This window comes from Periophthalmus magnuspinnatus, chromosome 9, assembly GCF_009829125.3.
Source record: "Periophthalmus magnuspinnatus isolate fPerMag1 chromosome 9, fPerMag1.2.pri, whole genome shotgun sequence".
In the NCBI taxonomy this organism is placed as follows: Eukaryota; Metazoa; Chordata; class Actinopteri; order Gobiiformes; family Gobiidae; genus Periophthalmus; species Periophthalmus magnuspinnatus.
This window is the reverse complement of record NC_047134.1, coordinates 22096220-22116436: the sequence shown is the minus strand read 5'-3', so window position 1 is coordinate 22116436 and position 20217 is coordinate 22096220. Positions and strand designations below refer to the sequence as shown.

Sequence of the window (20217 nt, the reverse complement as noted above, 5' to 3'; positions counted from 1 at the left end):
GATTAAAAAATATACATTATACTATACTGTACTGCATATACTATACTATGCATTTACACAATCTGGGAAAACCCAGATGGTGATGTCATCTCTTTGGAAGATTCTCATAGGTTTATTGACACCATTTGAGTTCATTAGAGACACATCTGTGGATGTATTTGAAGGCAGACCTGAAACACTCTGCTTCTTTGTGCAAAATCATGGGAAAGTCAAAAGAAATCAGAAAGAATTGTGGGCTTGCACAAGGTTTGGTTTGGTTCATCCTTAGGTGCAATTTCCAGATGCCTGAAGGTGCCACATTCATTCCCCACCACAGCACTGAGACTGCTCTTATCAAGGTGACAAATGACATCTGCCTGAACACTGATGCAGGCAAAGTCTCAGTCTTGATCCTGTTAGATCTGAGTGCTGCCTTTGACACTGTGCATCGTGGGATCCTCTTACAGAGACTAGAGGACTGGGTGGGCATCTCTGGTACGGCACTAAAGTGGTTCAAGTCCTATCTAGAAATCAGGGAGTACTTTGTTGAAATTGGAAAGTGTGTCTCAGATAAGGTGTCCCTGACCTATGGGGTGCCCCAGGGGTCAATCCTGGGACCCCTTTTGTTCAGCCTCTACATGCTGCCGTTAGGCCAGTTAATACACAGCAATAATGTGTCCTATCACAACTATGCAGATGACACTCAGATCTATGTTTCACTGGCAGCAGGTGAATATGGACCAGTGGATTCACTCTGCCGCTGCATCCAACAGATCAGTGTGTGGATGCAAAACAACTTTCCCCAGCTAAACTCAGACAAGACTGAAGTCATAGTCTTTGGCCCACAGAAACATAGAGAAAGTGTCAGCCGTCACCTCCAGTCTCTCTCTCTCTAAAACCTTCAAATCAGACTAGAAATCTAGGGGTAATAATGGACTCAGACTTGAACTTTAACAGCCACATCAAATCATTAACATCTGCAGCGTTTTACCACCTAAAAAACATTGCAAAAATCAAAGGTATACTGTCAAAGCCAGACTTAGAGAGACTTATCCATGCGTTTGTCTCCAGTAGGTTAGACTACTGTAACAGTCTGCTCACTGGCCTCTCCAAACGAGCGTTAAGACAGTTGCAGTACATCCATAACGCTGCTGCTCGGGTTCTAACTAGAACCAGAAAGTACGAGCACATCAGTCCTGTGCTCAGGTCTCTGCACTGGCTTCCTGTAGCTCAAACAATAGACTTTAAAGCAGCTCTGCTTGTGTATAAGTCTCTCCATGGCCTAGGTCCAAAATACATCTCTGAAATGTTAGTGTCATATGAACCATCTCGCACACTGAGGACTTCAGGGACCGGCCTCCTGCTGGTGCCCAGAGTCAGGACTAAACATGGGGAATCAGTGTTTGTTTTATGCAGCTAAAACTTGGAACAGTCTTCCTGAAGATGTGAGACAGACCTCTACTGCACTCTTCTGTTTTAATATTGATTTTATGATGATTATTTGTGATTATTTATGTTTTGATTTGTGTGATTTTAATGTCCTTCTTATTCTGTAAAGCACTTTGAATTACTTTGTGTACGAATTGTGCTATACAAATAAACTTGCCTTGCCTTCATCTGTTCAAACAATTATACACAAGTATAAACACCGTAGGAATGTCCAGTCATCATACTGCTCAGAAAGGAGACTTGTTCTGATTCCCAGCGATGCACGTGAAGACCTTGTGAAGATGCTGGCTGAAGCTGGTAAGAGTGTGTCATTATCCACAGTGAAACGAGTACTGTACCGACATGGGCTGAAATGCCACTCTGCCTGGAAGAAGCCATTACTCCAAAAAAGCCAGATAACACTTTCCAAATGCACACCGGGACAAAGACCTTAATTTCTGGAGACATGTCCTGTTATCTGACCAAACTCAAATTTAACTGGCCATAATGAGCATCGTTAAGTTTGGAGGAAAACAGGGAAACTTGCAAGCCTGAGAACAGCATCCCAATTGTGAAATATGGGGGTGGCAGCATCATATTGTGCTGTTCTTTTGCTGAAGAAGGGGCTGGTACACTTCACAAAATACAGTAGATGGCATCATGAGGAAACAAAATTATGTGGAAATACTGAAGCAACATCTCAAAACATCAGCCAGGAAGTTAAAACTTTTATGCAAATTGAAGATTAATTTGCATCCAAGCTTTACTGCCAAACCGGTTACAAAGTGGCTTAAGGATAACAGTCAATGTTTTGGAGTGGCCATCACAAAGCCCTGATCACAGTCCTATTGAAAGTGTATAGGCAGACCTGAAAAGGCATGTGCAAGTAAGGTGGCCTACAAACTTGGCTCAGTTACACCAGTTCTGACAGGAGGCATGGGCCAAAATTCCTGCTAGCTATTGTGAGATACTTGTGGAAGAATATCCAAAATGTTTGACCCAAGTCATACAGTTTGCAGTGGTACCAAATACTAATGAAATGTATGTAAACTTCTGACTTTGGAGAAAGTAATGAAAACTTATCTTGTCTCCTTTCCTTATTCTGGCATTTAGCAAATAGAAATAACTTTGGTGATCCAAATTGACCTAACACAGAAAGAGTTTAGTCTGATTTCATGTCAAACAGTAAGAAAAAAAAAAGCCTGTGTCTTTTTATATAGTGCATGTAAACTTCACTTACTTTAAAAAACGCCTTTAATTTGTGGTTCATAGGGTTGGAGAGTTCTTTTAAAAACAGTAAATCTCCCATAGAATTATACAGATCCCTGCCCTCGATCTCAGATTATGACATCAAATTCTGTTACATGAAAGCAAACCTATTAAACTCATATTTGTTTCGCCATTGCTCTGGTGGCTTGTTGATTTTGTCATTGAGCATTATAACCATGTTATAATGTTGTACCTCATTAAATTGGGGTTCATAATGCTGAATAATTAGGTTATATTTTCACCAAACTTGTTGCTAACAACTTCACACAACCTGATTCTTACTCATTAGCATTTTAGAACAGATTTCATTCCTGGCGTATTTTTCAAGACTAAATAGTCCACAGAGGTAAAGAGAAAAACTAATAGTTGTCTAGTATTGTATGCATAGTACAGGACCTGGATTGTCTTGCACTTTGTGTGAGCCCAGGATGCTGCTCATATGAAGGCCCTGCTCTGTGCTCCTCTCAATGGTGTTTAAGGTGGTGGTGCAAAATAGGGCATGGAGTACTGGGAGGCCCTAGGGTACTGGAGAACCCTCGCTGTGCGAGGTTCATGTTAGCACAGGATATAGAAGAGGTGGCAAAAGTGAAATGTACTTGGTCTGGACTTTGGACATTAGGCACAGGATTAAAGACTCAACTCTGACTGTTAAACCTGGAGGACTAAAAGGTAGAGTGAGAAAGGAGCGAGAGTGGGCTCTGGAGGACTAAAGAGGAGAGTGAGGAGGAGAAGTCTAGAGGATTAAAGTGGAGAGAGTAAGGAGAGATTATTTTAAAATCAAGTGGTTCCAGCACATCAGAAATGAAGAAGTGCTTAAAAAAGCAAAACTGAAACACATCCTAGAAATGGTGAAAGCAAGATATATTGAAGTCATACTGGGGGCATGTTATAAGGATGCAAAACACCAGGATCTACCTACAAGCTTGGAGATGGTCACCGACAAATAGAAGAAACAAAGGAAGGCCCAAAGAAACTCTAAAGAGAAAAAGGAGATGGGATGCACAGCCCTGTAGGATGACAATGGAACAGCTAGAGACCAGTGCCAAGGACAGGGTCCATTGAAGAAGGATGCTCTGTACCTTATGTGCCAACAGAGGCACAGGAAGGTAGTAAAAAAGAGGGGGGGAAGAAGCATGGGGTCTGTCTGGAGGACTAAAGGGGAAAGTGTGTAGGGGCTAAAGGGTGAGGGGTAGGAGAGACAGATTTTTACCATTTTAAACCACAATGCTGTAAAATTAACCTATTTGCTCTAAAAGGGCAAAAATAGACTGGGGGCAGTAGAAAATGCTACTTTAACACTGTACAAAGTTTAGTAGCAAAAAAAAAAAGGATTTAGTAGTCCCACTAGGCTAAAATAGCCTCGTACCAAAAGACCAAGACCAGTATCTCCATGTTAGAGTGCATGCAGGATTCTGACCACTGAAGAGTGCTTATGTTACCATCGACACATTTATATTGACCCAATTTTCAGAGTCCTGACCACAGCTCATGTGCATAAAAAAATAAGAGGCACTTTAAAATACCGGGTCAAACTCGAGTGAAAACATTTCCTTTATATACATAACAGTATGCTATATATATATATGTATATATGTGTGTGTGTGTGTGTGTGTGTACATTTTTAATATAAAAAGTAAAGATTAAAACTGTGTATAAATATATTAGATATGGAATATATAGCATATATCCTATTTACCAAGTAATAATATATAGTGTAACTTTGTAGCTCAGAGATAACATATATAATAGCTTATAAAAGGAGGAGAAAGATGCTTCAGCATAAGTGGGTCCGTGTTCATCAGAAACAAAGAAGCTGTGGACAAATAAAAAATTGCATAGGCAAAGATAAAAGTGCAGTGTGGTCACTCCTGGAGCCCAGACTGAGGCCACAACAGAAATGCAACTCTCCACCCATCTCCAAGGAGACCGTCTAACTACATGTGTCCACTGTCACTATGGAGGCAGCCCAACTCCATACGCCTATCTCCAAGGAGACCGTTGAACTACACATGTCCACTTATCTCCATGGAGACTGTCCAACTCCGCATATCTGCCCATCTCCAAGGAAACAGCCCAAAGAACCTCTGCTTGAGTACAGCCAAAATAAAAGACAGAATACAGGAGTCCAGTGCAGCTACAACTCTGTGTCCTGGTACTGCTGCTCCACCCCTGACCCAGGGCCTGGACAGAAGACGGCTCCCTCCTGTGGTCCAGAGGAGGGCTGCGATGCTGTGCTGGAGCTGTGGAGAAGAGGCACATGTCAGAACACAGCCAGTAGAGTGTCAATAGACAAGAAGGAAAAATGGGATGAGTCTTATTGACTTGTTATTGACAATCACCACATCATTTCATTTTATAGACTTAATTAAACCCATAAAACTACAGAGCGGCTGTGAGGGGGCCTACCCGATGGACTCAGGGCGGTGATGGGTGTTTATTAATTCCTCACAGCACCTGGAGTGAATTTGGTACAGGCTCTGTTATCAAGTTATTTTGGCTGATCATTGAATAAACAGATGCACAGCCTAAGACATCTTTGGATGATCATTTGATCCCCAATCCCCTTCTTGAAAAGATTCAGCTCAAGGTGCCGAATTTTCCTGATTTGAAAGTTGCAGTGCATTGACTGCAATTTGCAGCTCTCTGAGGATCCTTAGGTGCATCCTTGGTAAATGACCCAGACGGAGCAGTAGAGTGCCGAGGGTATGAGGGCAGGGAATTGGCTGATGACAGGATTCTTGCTAAGTGGTTCAGAAGTCAAGGATCCTGACTTCTGAAACACCCTCTGTGCGTGTGTGTAGGCCTACCCGATAGGCTGTGGGCGGCTGTGGTCCAGTTTGGCGGTCTTCACAGGAACTGCGTAGATGTCTGGGTGTTTCTGAGCGATCTCCTGCTACAAAAGGACAATAGTTTAAGTTACTTTTGTTTAGACCCAGTTTTGTGCTACTGGCACTTTAATAGTGACAGTCGTTATGTGCAGTGTGGGCCTCACCCGAGCCCTGTGTGCCTCCTGCAGCTGCAGCAGCCTCTGAGCGCGGGCCATGTGATCCATCTTCTCAAACGCCCTAATCTTCCCCTGGAACGACCGCGTGGAGGGGTCTACATCCGAGCTGTCCTCCTCCAGCCCCTCCAGTGTGGCAGGGGGCAGGGCCATGGACGGGGGCATGTCTGTGGGTGGGGCAGTCTGGGATACTGCCTGGGGCTGTTGTGGTGCCCTGAAAGAACTGCAGAGGGCTGTGGGGGGCAGTGGGGGCGGGGGTCCGTATGTGGTGTGTGTCTGAGGCTCGGTGCTGCTTGATGGGCTGCTGCTGGATGGAGAGTCGTAGCTGGGTGGAGGAGGGTGGTGCTGGAGGGGACGCCCTGAGAGCAGCGCTGCCTGCAGGATGGAGGAGGTGCAATAACTTAAAGGCCTGGTTTCTTTGTTCTACTTCACTAAGGTTTAATAAAGATTCATTAAACCTCACTTGAAGACCAGCCACTCTAGATTTACTGTAAACCTCCAGGGTTGAAACCACCTTGAATCAATCCTACATTTTCACTGAGGAGCAAAACTTCATATAAGCATGTTTGTTCTATATAAACTGGGCTATGTGTGGGTGCGAGTTTATGTATGGGGCCTCTCCCCTTTCTCTCCCAGTGTATCAGTTCATGTGTGGAGTCTCCCACCTTGCTGTCCGGGGGAAATGCTGGAGGACTGTGGGCTCTGGTCAGCAGGTCTCCACTGCACATCTTCTTCAGGCGGAAGCGGATCTCTGGACTGTACCTGCGCAGTATCTGCACACACAACACGTCCAATAATAGGACACATTAATTCAATTTCTACATAGACGTCAACTTTCAAAGAAAACAAATACAAAATGATCATATATACGTTAAACTTAATTAAACCTAAAACTCCACTGTTCTCACAATGCTAACAAAAAGTGACATTTTATAATAACAGTAATGGGATATCACTTTTACTGTACTGTAAAGTGCCAAGCCATGGGTTTCAGAGCAATGAAAAATTAAGATACCGTACCCACCTGGTCATCATAGCCATCTGGTCACCCTACCCACTTGGTTACCGTACACCCTGATCACCCTACCCACCTGGTCAGCAGACACAGGTTCGGAGGAGCGGCTGATGGCAGACACCTGCATGGCGTCCATGTCCAGGTCGTTATCCGTGTAGACTCCGCCCTCGTCTGCCGTATCATCGAGGTCAGAGGTCAGGCGGCTGTCCATGCTCAGGTAGTCAGCCGACATGGCCGACAGGAAGGACAGGCGCTCCACGTCAGTGCTCTCCAGCTCACTCTCTACTGCCTCCAGCTAGAAGAGACACATGGTGGATCTTGGGTGCACAGGAAAGAAGGAAGGACAGACGGAGCGCACGAGAACGAGAGAGAGAGAACAGAGCCAGGCTGTAGAGTCACACACACGCTCATACTACAATACAACTATACAACACTACTGAAGAAGCCTACAACAAAACTACTGTACAGGCCTACTACAAGGAACTTGTTGCAGAGATGTGGCCTCATTATTGGGGTATGGCCTTGTTGTAGGGGTGTGGCCTCCTAGTAGGGGTGTGGTCTTGTTACAAGGGGTGTGGCCTCATTGCAAGGAGTGTGGCCTAGTTGTAGGGATGTGGCTTTTATTAGGGGTGAGGAATCGTTGTAGAGGGTGTTTCTTTGTTGTGGGGATGAGGTCTTGTTGTAGGGGATGTGGACTTAACAGGGTGTGGTTTGTGTTTAAGAGGTGTGATTTTACTGAGAGGTTGTGATTTTGCTAAGCAAGTGTGGTCTTGCTGAGGGGCTGTGGCCTCCCCCACTGGTAACCACCCTCAGTGTGGTTTCTTTGTAGGGGTGTGGCCTTGGTGAGGGGGCACTGTCTTGCTGAGGGGGGGTGTTTTTTGCTAAGAGGGTGTGGTTGTACCTTGCCGTCAGAGACCCAGACAGGCTGTGCCTGCTGCTCGCGGATGGCCTCTTTCAAACTACCGTACCAGGCATCGTTGGTCGAGTTCAAGTCGATTATGGCTGTGGGAGGAGACAGTTAAATCAGTGTGTTTTGTTTAGACTAAGAGCAGTCTCATGAGCATGCCTTTACTCACAGGTGAAGAGGTGCGTATAGCCCTTTTTCAGTTTGAGGGCCTGTTCATAGAGTTTGCGGGCACTGCGGTTGGAGTTGGGCATGAGCCGCTGCCTCATGGCCTTGACGCCGTGCTTGCTGTCTGGGTTGAAGAAGATGACGATGGGGTACCACTGGCTGTAGTTCAGAGTGTCCACTGCTCTGGGGGTGACATCCAGCAGCGCATGCTTATCCTGCACAGGGGAGGAGCCACAGTTTTACAGAGCCAAAAAGCATTTTTTTTGTTTTTAAATGTCTCTATGGCCTTGCCCCACAGCTTCAGCCCTATGCCCCTGCAAACTCATTCAGGTTAGCAGATCACTCCTTGCTAGTGGCCACAAAAAATGAATAGAAAATTCTTTTGCTGTTGCAGGTCCAAAACTGTGGAATGTACTGCCCCTGCACCTTAGACAGACTTTGTGTTTTTACATCAGCTCTTAAAACTCACCTATTCTCTTTGATTAATGTTGACTTCTATAGTGTACAGTGTCTGTATTTGCAATCCGTGTCTATTTTTATCGTCATTTATAATTATTGTATACTGCACTTTGATCAAGCTCGTTGTTTTTAAAGTGCAATAGAAATAAAGTTGGGTTGGAATGGATTTTACATCTGAACTTTGTAACAGAGCATGTCCATATTTCAATAAGAAATACACCATTATTAAAGGCAAAGGCAATACCGTAAATTTCGGACTACAGAGCGCACCTGATTAAAAGCCGCACCAGCTAAATTTGAAGAGAAAATCAATTTTGTACATATATAAGCCGCACCTGAATAAAAGCCGCAGGTTTTCATATTGTAACATGAGATATTTACACAGAAAGACGGTGCACTGACACGCTTTTTTTTTAACTTTGCCTGAAAATTGGAACCAACACGACATCAACACGGGATGAACACATCTGCAGGTTTAGAAAATAAAACTGCACCAAAACGGAAAATCTGCTTTTATTTCCTCTGAAAACTTTTGTCGTCTTTTACATTGACCAAGTTGGATTCATTGATGTCGAGCTTACGTGCAGTGGCTCTATTTCAGGAGTCGGCAACCCGCGGCTCCGGAGCCGTATGCGCCTCTTTCAGCCTCATACTGCGGCTCTGCGTGGCTGAAGTGTATTTTATTTGTGTTAGCTCTTTTTTGTTGTAGTTTAAATTGGAAGATTATTATGATCTTAAAATAAAATTATATTTTCTTATTTTTCGTTGCTCAAAATAAGCGTCACACTCGCGGAACAATGTTCAAAACAAACACCGCTCACGTCTCACGTCTCACAGACACAGACACAGCTCACAGTCCTGCGTAAAGAGCCCTGATTTTCTGACGCTGTGCGCACAGGGGTCAGGAGCAACTTTCGCCCGTCCCTAATGACACACTAATAAGCTCGTCCGTAGATGTATCATGAAAATCCTGCTGGAAATCGCCACAGAAATCTATTTGATGTAGTAGCGAGTTTATTATCTGCTCTTGTCTCCGCGGTGACGTATCACGTATAACACATCAGACACGACGCACAAAAGTAGAGCCACAAGCGAGTGAAAATGAGCCAAAACAAAAGTCTTTGGAGAGCTTTTAACAAAGGGGAAAAGGACAACTGAGGAGCCAGAAGAGGAGACTACACCTCCAAGAAAAAGAAAGATAAATTTAACAGACAATGCCTACTTAAAATCTGGGTTTGTCGCTGCAGGTGACTCACGCGCACAGTCCGCTCTACGTAACATACGGGAAAAGCAAATAAGGCAATGAAACCTTCAAAACTGCTTTGGCACATGGAGAATAAGCACCTGGGATTAAACAATACGCCTTTAGAGTTTTTGAAAGAAACTGCGGAGCAGAGTAGACATAATCACATAATCAGCGCAGGGCTCCCTCTGATGCAGCGGTTTGGTGAGTTGTATTTTTTTAATGCACTTAAGTTGTTTTTGCCATATTTATCTGCCACGTGTAGAAGGCTTGTCCGTGAAAATAAAACCCAGGGGCCGTTATCCAGTAAAAAATCCATAAATAAGCCGCACTGCTGTACAAGCCGCAGGGTTCAAAGCGTGGAAAAAAAGTAGCGGCTTATAATCCGAAATTTACGGTACTCTCTTCACAGAGCACTGATACCTCTAAGATCGTTTTGACACTGCCACTAGTAAAAGACGTTAGTTCAACGTAAAAGAGCATTCGCTCAGAGAGCGCTGCCCTTGGTCAGTTATTTTGGACCACAGCAAACCGCCGGTCCACTCGTACTCTGGAGCGGGGCGAGTGTAGTGTGAATGGGGCCACCCTGGGCCGATGTATGCAGTCAGTAGTGCGAGCATATACTGTCTATGGGTGCAAGTAGAAGTGCTTGGAATCAGGTACAAAGTGCTCTGATCATGTATATTTGTATGGAAGGGCACTGCAGAGCTGCTGTTTGACACGTTCGCCTGACAAGGCAGTTTGCATCAAGTTAATATCAGTAACACGTCTGCCTGTACTGCCTGTCTGCACAGGTGAGCCTGGTTTTGTCTGTGTGTCGTTTTCTCTGTTGTCACCAGCGCACATAGTCCTCACTGTATATTTAGTCACAGGTGAAAGAAAAGACCACAGTGTATAGCAACAGGGAAGTGAGCGTGTGCATGTGTATTCACGGGGCTCTGTCTGCTTGAAGCTAGTTATCATAGAAATAAGTTCAGCGATCAGCTGATGGACTCTCACGTGGCTCATGCTGCATGTTTGGGGTGAAACAGAACTAAGTCTAGTGCATTGGGGTCAGTCCACAGAGAGCAATAATGTGTGAAAATAATCTTAGTCACTGTCTGTTTTTGCACAAACTTAGTGTTACCTGCAATGTTGGGCAAAATACTAGCTACTGTCCAACTGTATATACTGTACAATGTAGAGTTCTATTGTGTTTGCAGTTTGTAATTCCATATCAAATTGTACATGTGCTGCTATGTTCGTAGGATACATGAAGTGGTCAACTGGAGAGGCCCTGGTTCTGCTTTGATAGGACAGGTTAAAGATGGGTGATATTGATAAAAACATCTCAAATATGCAGATATTATGGCAATCTATCATAAATGTGCCTGTAATATCTTGGTTGTAGTTTCCCACAAAGTACCCCACAAAGAGAATGAGATGTAAAATTAACGACAAATGTGCAAAAAATGTCACTTTATAATATAATATAATATAACACATACGTTTGGGAGAGAGCACATTTCTGCTCTCCCTTTTAATTTTGTATACTTAAGACAACATTTGTGCACAGTAAATTGTTACAAAAGTTACTGAGATTTTCTACAGAGTAAGACCTTATATAGCTTTGTTGCAGCACAAAGCCTTTAAAGTTGGGGTAGGCAGTTGCCAAAGAATGTATCTCATGAGTTTCTTAGAACTAGATCATGATTTTGATTTTTATCACAATTCATGTAAACTTAGTATCTTTATAGTGACTTGTAGAGCTAATTGCTTCCCCTGAAAGTTCACGTGTCATTGCAATTTGTTAAATCCAAATCTCACTCAAACTCAATGAGGGCATTGGTGAAGTTGCACATTTATCACCATATCAACCAGTTCTACTGTAAAAGTTACCTGTTCAATGATCTGTCGAATAGTGTTGAGACGTACTACTCCTGACGACTTCTCAGATCCGGCATCTTTGGGCTCCGTTTCTGTTAAAAAGCACAACACAGGACAGATGAACCCTCTGTCCATTTGACTGTGAGGAGATAAAGGACAAAGCACTCACTGGCGATGACAAACTGGTCGGGCATCTCTGCGGCCAGCCTTTCGGTGGCAGCATCTGTGATGGGCCCAAACAGGACCACAGGCCGACGGAAGCCCGCTGCAGCACAAACAAGAGGTCAACATGAATATTAATGGCCAATATTATTGGCCTTAAAAAGAAAATAACTAAGAAAATACTTTCCAATCCTTGAATTACGTTATAAATATGTAATTCATATTTTAAATCTAGTACTTGGCTATACGGTGTTCAGTTATGGCTCAAAACAAATGTGCATACAAATGAACCAGAGCGCACAGCCGATCCTCATGTGGACAGGCAGGGCTGCAAAGCACATGCTATTTGTTTTGATAGATAAACAACTTTTATTTTTACTAGTGTTGTTTGTGCCATTTGTTTGTGCAGAGCGCAGTCATACACGTGAACAACTGCTCTGCTGTTAAATAAAGTACCCAGTGGCGTATGTAGTGGCTAACTCAGGCATTTAAAGCCAATGAAAGTTGGCACCAAATGAACGTTATGTTTTTTGTGCCGGTACTTGCCTACTTGAAACCGATGCCTGTGTAATCCCTCAGTCGTCTAGGTCTGATCCATAGTTAAAGCGAAAAGTAAAGTCTGTCAACTGGACAAAAAAGTTGCAGGAGTGAAGATGTTTCGCTGCTCATCCAAACAGTTTCTTCAGTTTGTTGCTTCTTCACTTCTTCAGTTCAGAACTGAAGAAGCAGCAGAATGTCTTCACTCCTACAAATTTTTTGTTGATAGATTTTACTTTTGACTTTTACAGTTTTGGTGCTCAGCCCTACTTACAAGAGATAAACACTTACTCAGGAGCAGAAACAGGGATTTTATGCAAGTTAATTTTTTAAACATCCAGGTACACTCAAAAAAAATATTATTAAGTCAACTGGATTTTGTTCTTTCTTTTTCTCACAATATTACAGTTTTAAACTTAATAGTATGAAAAATAGAAAAATTATTTCACTCAGGGGGCTTTTAGAGAACAGTTTTGTTTTAGCATGGGCCTCCCCACAAGCTCAGAATAGACAGAAAATTGTGAGATTAATTTGTAAGAATACTGTACCAGGTTGAAAAATAATCAGTGATGACTAGGATACAATTTAGATTTATAAAACATAATACTTTATGATACTTTTGAATTGATGATTGGAGCCAATATGGTTGGGCGTTTAATTGAATGTAATACGATACTTAAAAATCAAAGTATCCGTATCGGTAACTGAAAAAGCTGGATTGGTGCATAACAGACAGTTACTTGAGTACTAGTTTCCTCAAAAAATATTTTGAGGTAACAGTAGGCCTACGTTTACTTAAAGCAACAGTATGTAATTTTTTGGGGGAAAAATATAGACCTGACTCTTATTAGTCCTGGAGGAAGGCCTCCCATGTTGTTTCCATGCAAATGGAAACAATATGAAACAATAGGGCATAAAACCCATCTATCTCCATGGAGAATGTTTTGAAGTATGTTTTTAAACATCCTATTTCCGTGGAATCATACAGGTGATGTGCCACCTCCAAAAAGTTACATACTATCACTTTAAGTGTATCTTTGGCTACTCTTCCCACCTCTGCTACTATTCTGTGAGATTGGATAATTTCATGTGCTGGAGCAGAGGGCCGCAGTGCGTACCTTCTCGCAGCACCACACGCTCGTAGGCAGGGAAAGGCGTAGAGGTGGGCAGGGTGCTGGCGGCTTCTCGACTCCTCCGTACGTCCTTCCTCTTCATGGAGCGCTGAGCCCGGAGCCTCCAGAAGTCCCCCCTGTCTGCAGGCAGGCCACGCTGGGACGACTGTACGCTGGCCATCTGCTCCGCCCTGCAACCACAACACGACCATTCATTTTACTGCTATGGAAACTAATAAGACATAAGAGGAAGAATAGACTTATTATACTTTTTCAGTATTGTTTTGTTATTCATGTTTTAAAAATACTGTAGTTTAAATGAGGGACATCTTGAGCATCTGGATCATTCACAGCATTACATGATGTGAAGTGAATGGATACTGCATATGACAGGTTAACGTACTAATTTCACTAAAACATAGTAAACAGGATTGTATTATTATTATAAAAAATCATGCCCATCTTTTTAAAGTTAGTTATTCATTTGACTTCCTGGTTGTACATGTGCATCTGATGAGATATATTTATTGAAGTAAAATGGTTCACAGACTGTGGTCTCTCATCCAAGTCCAAAGCAGGCCCAACCCTGCTTGGCTTCAGTGATCAGATTGGTCCTGGTCATTCACAAGGAGGTTTGGCCATAAACTTTGGAAATCAATATTTAAAGTGCCAGAGAAAAATGTTCCTTGTACAGAAATGTTTCACCTTATATGGAGGGAATTCTGTTCTGTTTGGGCAAGATCCCTCTGCATGTCATCGGCATGTTTTATATAGGGATGAGGGATCAATATTTGATGATATTTAGTTTTTAAAATCCATAGTGAGGCCCACAAATTCATTTTAAGTTGAAGGAAAAATCACAAATTAACTGTTTGCTTTTGCAAAAATAATAACAACTTGTATTTATCTGGGATATAAAATATTTTTTTTTACATGTTTGTGTAAACATACAGTCAATTACCATTTTTACTCATGACTGTTCAAAAAGAAAAAATCTGACGACAAACCAGGAATGGCACATGGGAACACAGAGAATGGAGCAGTGCCAAAAAATATCTGTATCAAATATAGATGTTGATTGTTTATATCAACAATTGATATCGGCCGGACCCAATTTTGTATTTTTCAACCTTTTTTCCCCAATCTTCCACTTGTTGGTGTCAAACTATGATTCATACTAACCACGTGTATTATTCCACCACAGTCAGTAATAATTACAAACCCATAAAATCTGTCATATATGCTTTAACTTCTTTCATTTATCTTTCATCCTACACAAACCACACCGAGTAAGGTTTGGTACCGGCTCTTGTTGGGGATGATGCCTTTTTCCATCAGCTGCATGTCCCTGCCTACGCGGATGGCCAGCCAGTTGCCTAGTTTGCCATCGTACAGCGTGTCCACCACTTTGAAGAGCTCGCCGCGGCCGAACGCAAGGCACTGGGGGCTCTCCTTCTCGTAACGGAAGTGTGTGCGGATGAAGAAGGAATCCCCCCGGCCAGACACCAGGATGTCATTGTACACTGTGGAGATCAGGCATAGCAGGTGAGGCACAAGGTACTAAACACGGCAGCATTATAAGCAGTTCAGAATGGTATAAGATAAGATTTATTAAAGAGGAGATATTACATTTCTATGGGGTATTAATTGCTAACACAAACACAAACTGTGTATAAGGTTGGTGGCCCTTGGACATGCGTGTATGGCTTGGTCAGGCCAGACTGACATGGAATAAGGCTGCACCTGAATAATACCCCAGAATAATAGTTATTTCAGTATTAGCTAACTCAGTGTCTACCTAAAGAAAATATCACAGGCAAGGTAATTTTAATATTTTTACCTTTTTAACCAAGATTCGTGTTGGGGAATTGTAGTACAGTGTTAACATCCATCCAATATTGCTTTATTAGGAGGGTACTTTCAATTTTTATTTAAACTTTCATAAACATGGCCCATCTGTGTCCCACAATACAAAGTACACATGCTCAAATAAAAATAGAACTTTTACTGATAATAATTGTCATGCTGAGTCATTTGGGTTGCCAGTTTCAATGCTGAAATCCAGTTGGTTTAATGTTTAAAAGGACTCACTCACAGCCTAAACCAGAGCACCTGCAGCCATTAATCAGTGCTAGTGCAGCCTCTGAGTAAGGATGCATCAATCCAGTAGTTTCAGCTCCAATACAGATTTTGACACTATGGCCTGAGAATCTTCCCGATAGCAACATATACCAGAACAGCCTTGTTTGAATAAAAGTTCAAACATTATGTGACTTTCTGGGTAAATAATAAAGGTAAGTAAGAAGTAATAGTAAATAGTGTTATAACATTAATTTATATGTCAAACCAAGATATCACAAATTTTTTTCAGGATCAGCGCCGATATCCCATACCAGTATCGTATTGGTGTATCCCTGATAGAATGGTTTTCTATAAGCACTGGCAACCCAGGTTCCCTTGTGATTGTAGTTCCTATTTTTCGAGTGCAGACTACATGGCCTCCATTTACATTTGTTGTGTGTTTTGGCTTTCTTATACTCTATATCTAAGTTGGTTTTGAAGGAAATTCCATTACAAAATAAACAACTACTCATGCTCTCTTGATCTTGCATATGTGGGCGTGTGGGTGTGTGTGCGTGCGTATGTGTGTGTGCATGTGTATGTGTGTGTGCATGTGTGTGTGCTAACCATCCGGTTTGCTCTGGGCCAGGATGGTGACCAGGTCTCCTTTAGGGATCTCTAGGAGGAAGAGTACGGCTTCCTCACGCACTACACCCTGAAAGTCCACCTGGTTCACCTGTGCACAGAGAGGACAATCAGCTCATCTCCTCACAACAGCCCATCTCCTCAGAGTACTGACAAAGACCAAGGACCTTTTAAAGTGGAACTAAACACCAAATCCACTTTTTGTTATTAGACTGTATATATGATGTTCTAATAGGATTGTTTACTGCTCATTGTGGTTTTTGGTAATTTTAGTTCAGCCCTTGACCTTTTAAAGTGGAACTAAACACTAAATCAACTTATTTTTATAAGCTAGACCAGGGGTGGGCAAACTGGACACAAGTATTACAAACACACTAGTGCCATCTATTGGTCAAACAAGTGTACTGTAATGTGATGTATAATCAACTGTTACATATTTACACATATTTATCCAGCTACATGAAGCATAGAAAGCAAACTGAATTCGTGTCTGGTATGTTATTGTAAGACGTTAACAGCTGATCAGATAACTAAAGCATAAAAAACAAGCTAACAATTTTACTCTCGATCTCACTCCAAATCACTAAATCCATTGAATTCATCATCCTCGGTGTTGTTTATGATCTCTGTCAACTCTGGAAGCAGATGAATCGCCGCTTCCGCTTGGCTGTGTTACTTATACACAAGCCTAGAGTGCCCTCGCGCAGTTGTAAGTGTGACAATAAAGAAGAAATGAAATTATATATTTTGATAATTTCACATATAAGTCATATCTGAGTACAAGTCGCACCCCTGACCAAACTAAGAAAAAAAGTGTGACTTATAGTTTGGAAAATACGGTATATGGTGTTCTAATAGCATTGTTTACTGGTGCTTTTTTTGGTCATTTTTTTGTAAACTAGGTATATTTGCAGCTTTGAGGTCAAAAGCAGATTAGCACTTCCATTTGAAATGTGGTCAAGGGCAGAGTTTACATGTTTAAACCCCATTTTAACAGTCACTGGTTCATTAATATTAATAGTTATGCACAGCCTACAGACTAGAGTGAGTGGGGCAGCAGTAGTAGAGATGCCAGAATGTGTAAATTTACTCCATTTAATGCGGCTTTTTTCATGGATGGAGTGAATAGAAGAGTGCATACCTTGAGGATGCGGTCCCCAGTGCGCAGGCCTTCCTCCTCTGCGGGGCTGCCCTCCTGGACCCCAGCGATGAAGATGCCCACGTCGTTTCCCCCGGCCAGCCGCAGCCCCACACTGTCCCCCTTCTGGAAGGTTACCATCACTGTGTTGGGCCTGCACATAGCACGTGGGGTGAGAGAGGAGGGCAAGACAGGGGGGTGAGGAGGGGGAGAGATGGAGGTGAAAGATTAGAGTGAGATTAGAGTGAGATGAGAGTGAGGTGGGGGTGGGGTGGGAGAGAGGTAGGGAAGAGGGGGGGTGAGGGAGGGGTGAGAGATGGGGCGAAAGATCGAGGTGAGGTGGCAGTGAGAAGGAAGTGAGGCGTGGGTGAGATTGGGGAGAGGTGGGGGTGAGAGATGGGGTGAGAATAGGGTGAGAAATGGGGGTAAGGTGGGAATGAGAGATTGGGGTGAGGTGGCAGTCAGAGGGGAGTGAGATGGGGAGAGGTGGGGGTGAGAGATGGGTGAGAGGTGGGATGAGAATGGGGTGAGAAATGGGGGTGAGGTGGGGATGAGAGATTGGAGTGAGGTGGCAGTCAGAGGAGAGAGAAATGGGGAGAGATGGGTGAGAGGTGGGGGTGAGATGTGCGTGAAGTAGGAGTGATGTGGGAGTGATGTGGGAGTGGTGTCGGGGTGAGATGGGTTAGGTAGGGGTGAGATAGGGGAGATGAGAGTGAGAGATGGGTCTGTGCCTGTGTTCAGGACACTTACCCATACAGCTTCTCCTCTTCTGGGCTCAGCCGGAGCTGGATCTTGGGCGTATTAGTCGCAGATGCTGGTGAAAAGAAAAATAAATTATTCTTTTCATATCAACAATTATACATGTGCTATTTTTATTCCACTAGCGATGATGTAGGCTAGATGATAAAATTAAGCAGTCTCCTAAAACAAGTCCAAGCTTCCTACCAGGAGGCTGGCTGTCCGCGGGGGTGTGCCTGGGCTGGCTCTGCTCGGAGGCCCTGGGTTCTGGTCCTCTGAAGGGGGAACTCACAGTGGACAGGTCAGCAGCTGTGGTCAACTCATCCCTGTGGAGAGGACCACACACTGCACACGTCATGCCCACAGGACAACACACTGCAGGCTCCACTGCTTATAGAGCATTAATCTTATCACAATGTGAGTGTTAGTCTCGGTGTTGCATTGTACATGATCTTTATTCTGCTTTAATAGGAGCTAGTGCTTTCTCCTTTCCTGGGAATTCACACATCACTGTGATTGATCAAATCCACCTCTCACTCAGGCTTGTTGGAGGCTGATCAATAGGTGGTAAATATAAGCATCTTTGAGCATAGGACTGTATTAAATAGAAAGACAATGAATAATAGTGACATATTGTAAGCTTGCGTTATATTATGATTTATATCATATCCACTGTACACACACACTACATCAGGCATGTCCAATCTATGGCCCTCAGTGGGGGCCATAGGGGGGGCAAATGTGGCCCTTAGACTTTTACCCTCAGTCAAACTGATGAATTGGCCCAAATAACCCTGTCGCAGTACATTTTACTGCAAGTGTAAAAATCACATATCCTGAAGAACAAACATTTTGATGGGGACCAAACCCAACATTAAGATTCCAAGCCAAAATTCAGGTGGGTTGGGTTTGTCAAACCTTGATGAAAACAGTGTGGACTCCTGTTCAGGATGTTTAGGTTTATTTATTCAATATGGGGCAATGCATGTTAGTTACCCATAGTTGGCCATGCAGGCTCTGCCCTAAGCTTTATACAGCCTCTGTCCTGAGTTGTACACAGTGGGCTGTGGTGGTCTTACCTGGGGTTGTCTCTGTCATTGGAGGAGTGAGAAGATAGGTCCGACTGGTGCGACCTCCTGCCCTCTGGAGGCGAGTACGAGTGATATGACTCCAGTTCAGAGATGTCTAAAGAGAAAGCACAGTGAGCGACGTGCTCCTGCCCCTGCTCACACCCACCACCAAAGGGAACAGCAGAGCCAGCCCTGACCCACCCCAGCACCCACACTCGAGCCAGCCCTGACTCACGACCAGAGGGAGCATCAGAGCAAGCCCTGCCCCAACCCCACACCAGAACCAGCCCACCACCAGAGGGAGAACTAGAGCCAGCCCACCACCACACAGGCACAATTAGTACCAGATTAGTGCTGCAGCCTCCAGTCCCATGCATGATGCTCTAGCCCTGACTTCCAATTAACTTTTATATGTTCTAATAATTGTTCCTATATAAAAATCCAATCTGCATTAGAAAGGGCATGGTCAGACTTCTCACTGCACTAGGCTGGGTCACGACTGTGTCACTGGCTCTCACACAGCCTTCCCTCTGAGGACCCAGTGACAGCCTGAGTCAGCCCAGAGACAGGAGCCCAGAGACAAGAGCTCAGAGCTGGAGAGGGATGAGCCAATGCAGAGCAACCCAAGGAAAAGTCAGATGATAAACAGTTACACTACCGGTCACACTTTGGACACACACATTTTTCATTTATGTTTCTTCTTTATTTTCCAGATTTACATTGTAGATTATCACTGAAGGTATCTAAATTATGAATGACACATATTGAATTTGGCAAACAAAAAATAAAGGCAAAATAAGTTTCAGATTTTAGATTTTTTTAAATAACCACCCTTTGCTTTGATCACTGCTTTTCACTGCTTCATATTTGCCAAGTGTTTCAAGCACTGTCAACAAAGCTAAGGGTGGAAACTTTGAGGAATTTAACATAAAATATAAAGCAAATTATTAGTTATTTCACGTTTTTACATACATACATTTTGCTACATAATTACATATATCTTGCTTCATATATCTGATGGTTTCCATGATACAAAGAAGAAAATGATTTACAAAGAAGAAAGTGTGTCCAAACTTTTGACTGGTAATGGAAGTATAAGATGCTATATTTACAAATGATATTTAGGGATTGAGTGTTTGAGGACAAGTCTCTTAGTCAGACCCCCTGTATAACAAACTTACTGCTGCTGTTGCTATTGTTGTGATTGGCCTAAAAAAATCTAGTTGTCAGTAGTTCTTAGATTAAGAAATGTCTAATGACTATCACAATACTACAATTAATCTATTGAAAGAGTCTTGTCAAGAACCAATGTAATTAAAGTACTTGAGAAATTTGATGTTAAGAGTAAAAAGGGGGAAACAGCTGAAAAAAAATGTTTAAGTTATCCTGGTTAAAGATGTACCATGTAACTTTCCTGATCAA

The 20217-nt window shown here is 43.0% G+C and overlaps 1 protein-coding gene across 3 annotated transcripts in view; it reads right to left on the bottom strand.

The window, feature by feature from the left end:
- Positions 1 to 2669: 2669 nt before the first annotated feature.
- Positions 2670 to 20217, bottom strand: part of LOC117375950 (tight junction protein ZO-2-like) — a 43651-nt gene continuing 26103 nt past the window's right edge. Inside the window, exons 8-24 of one of the 3 annotated variants that reach the window (XR_008648828.1) lie at positions 18805 to 18910; positions 17933 to 18051; positions 17738 to 17801; positions 16991 to 17141; positions 15832 to 15940; positions 14447 to 14666; positions 13150 to 13334; positions 11502 to 11597; positions 11345 to 11424; positions 7769 to 7979; positions 7594 to 7694; positions 6769 to 6987; positions 6343 to 6450; positions 5669 to 6052; positions 5484 to 5566; positions 4747 to 4916; positions 2670 to 4716 (exon numbers count right to left, since the gene is read on the bottom strand). Coding sequence is in view for 1 of the 3 variants with exons in the window: in XM_033972338.2 (XP_033828229.1) it covers positions 4811 to 4916; positions 5484 to 5569; positions 5669 to 6052; positions 6343 to 6450; positions 6769 to 6987; positions 7594 to 7694; positions 7769 to 7979; positions 11345 to 11424; positions 11502 to 11597; positions 13150 to 13334; positions 14447 to 14666; positions 15832 to 15940; positions 16991 to 17141; positions 17738 to 17801; positions 17933 to 18051; positions 18805 to 18910 (2345 nt within the window). In the remaining 2 variants the exon portion in view is untranslated. Of the gene's footprint in view, positions 4717 to 4742; positions 4917 to 5483; positions 5570 to 5668; positions 6053 to 6342; positions 6451 to 6768; positions 6988 to 7593; positions 7695 to 7768; positions 7980 to 11344; positions 11425 to 11501; positions 11598 to 13149; positions 13335 to 14446; positions 14667 to 15831; positions 15941 to 16990; positions 17142 to 17737; positions 17802 to 17932; positions 18052 to 18804; positions 18911 to 20217 lie in introns of those variants that run through there. The other 2 variants (XR_008648827.1, XM_033972338.2) reach the window with 2 other exon arrangements.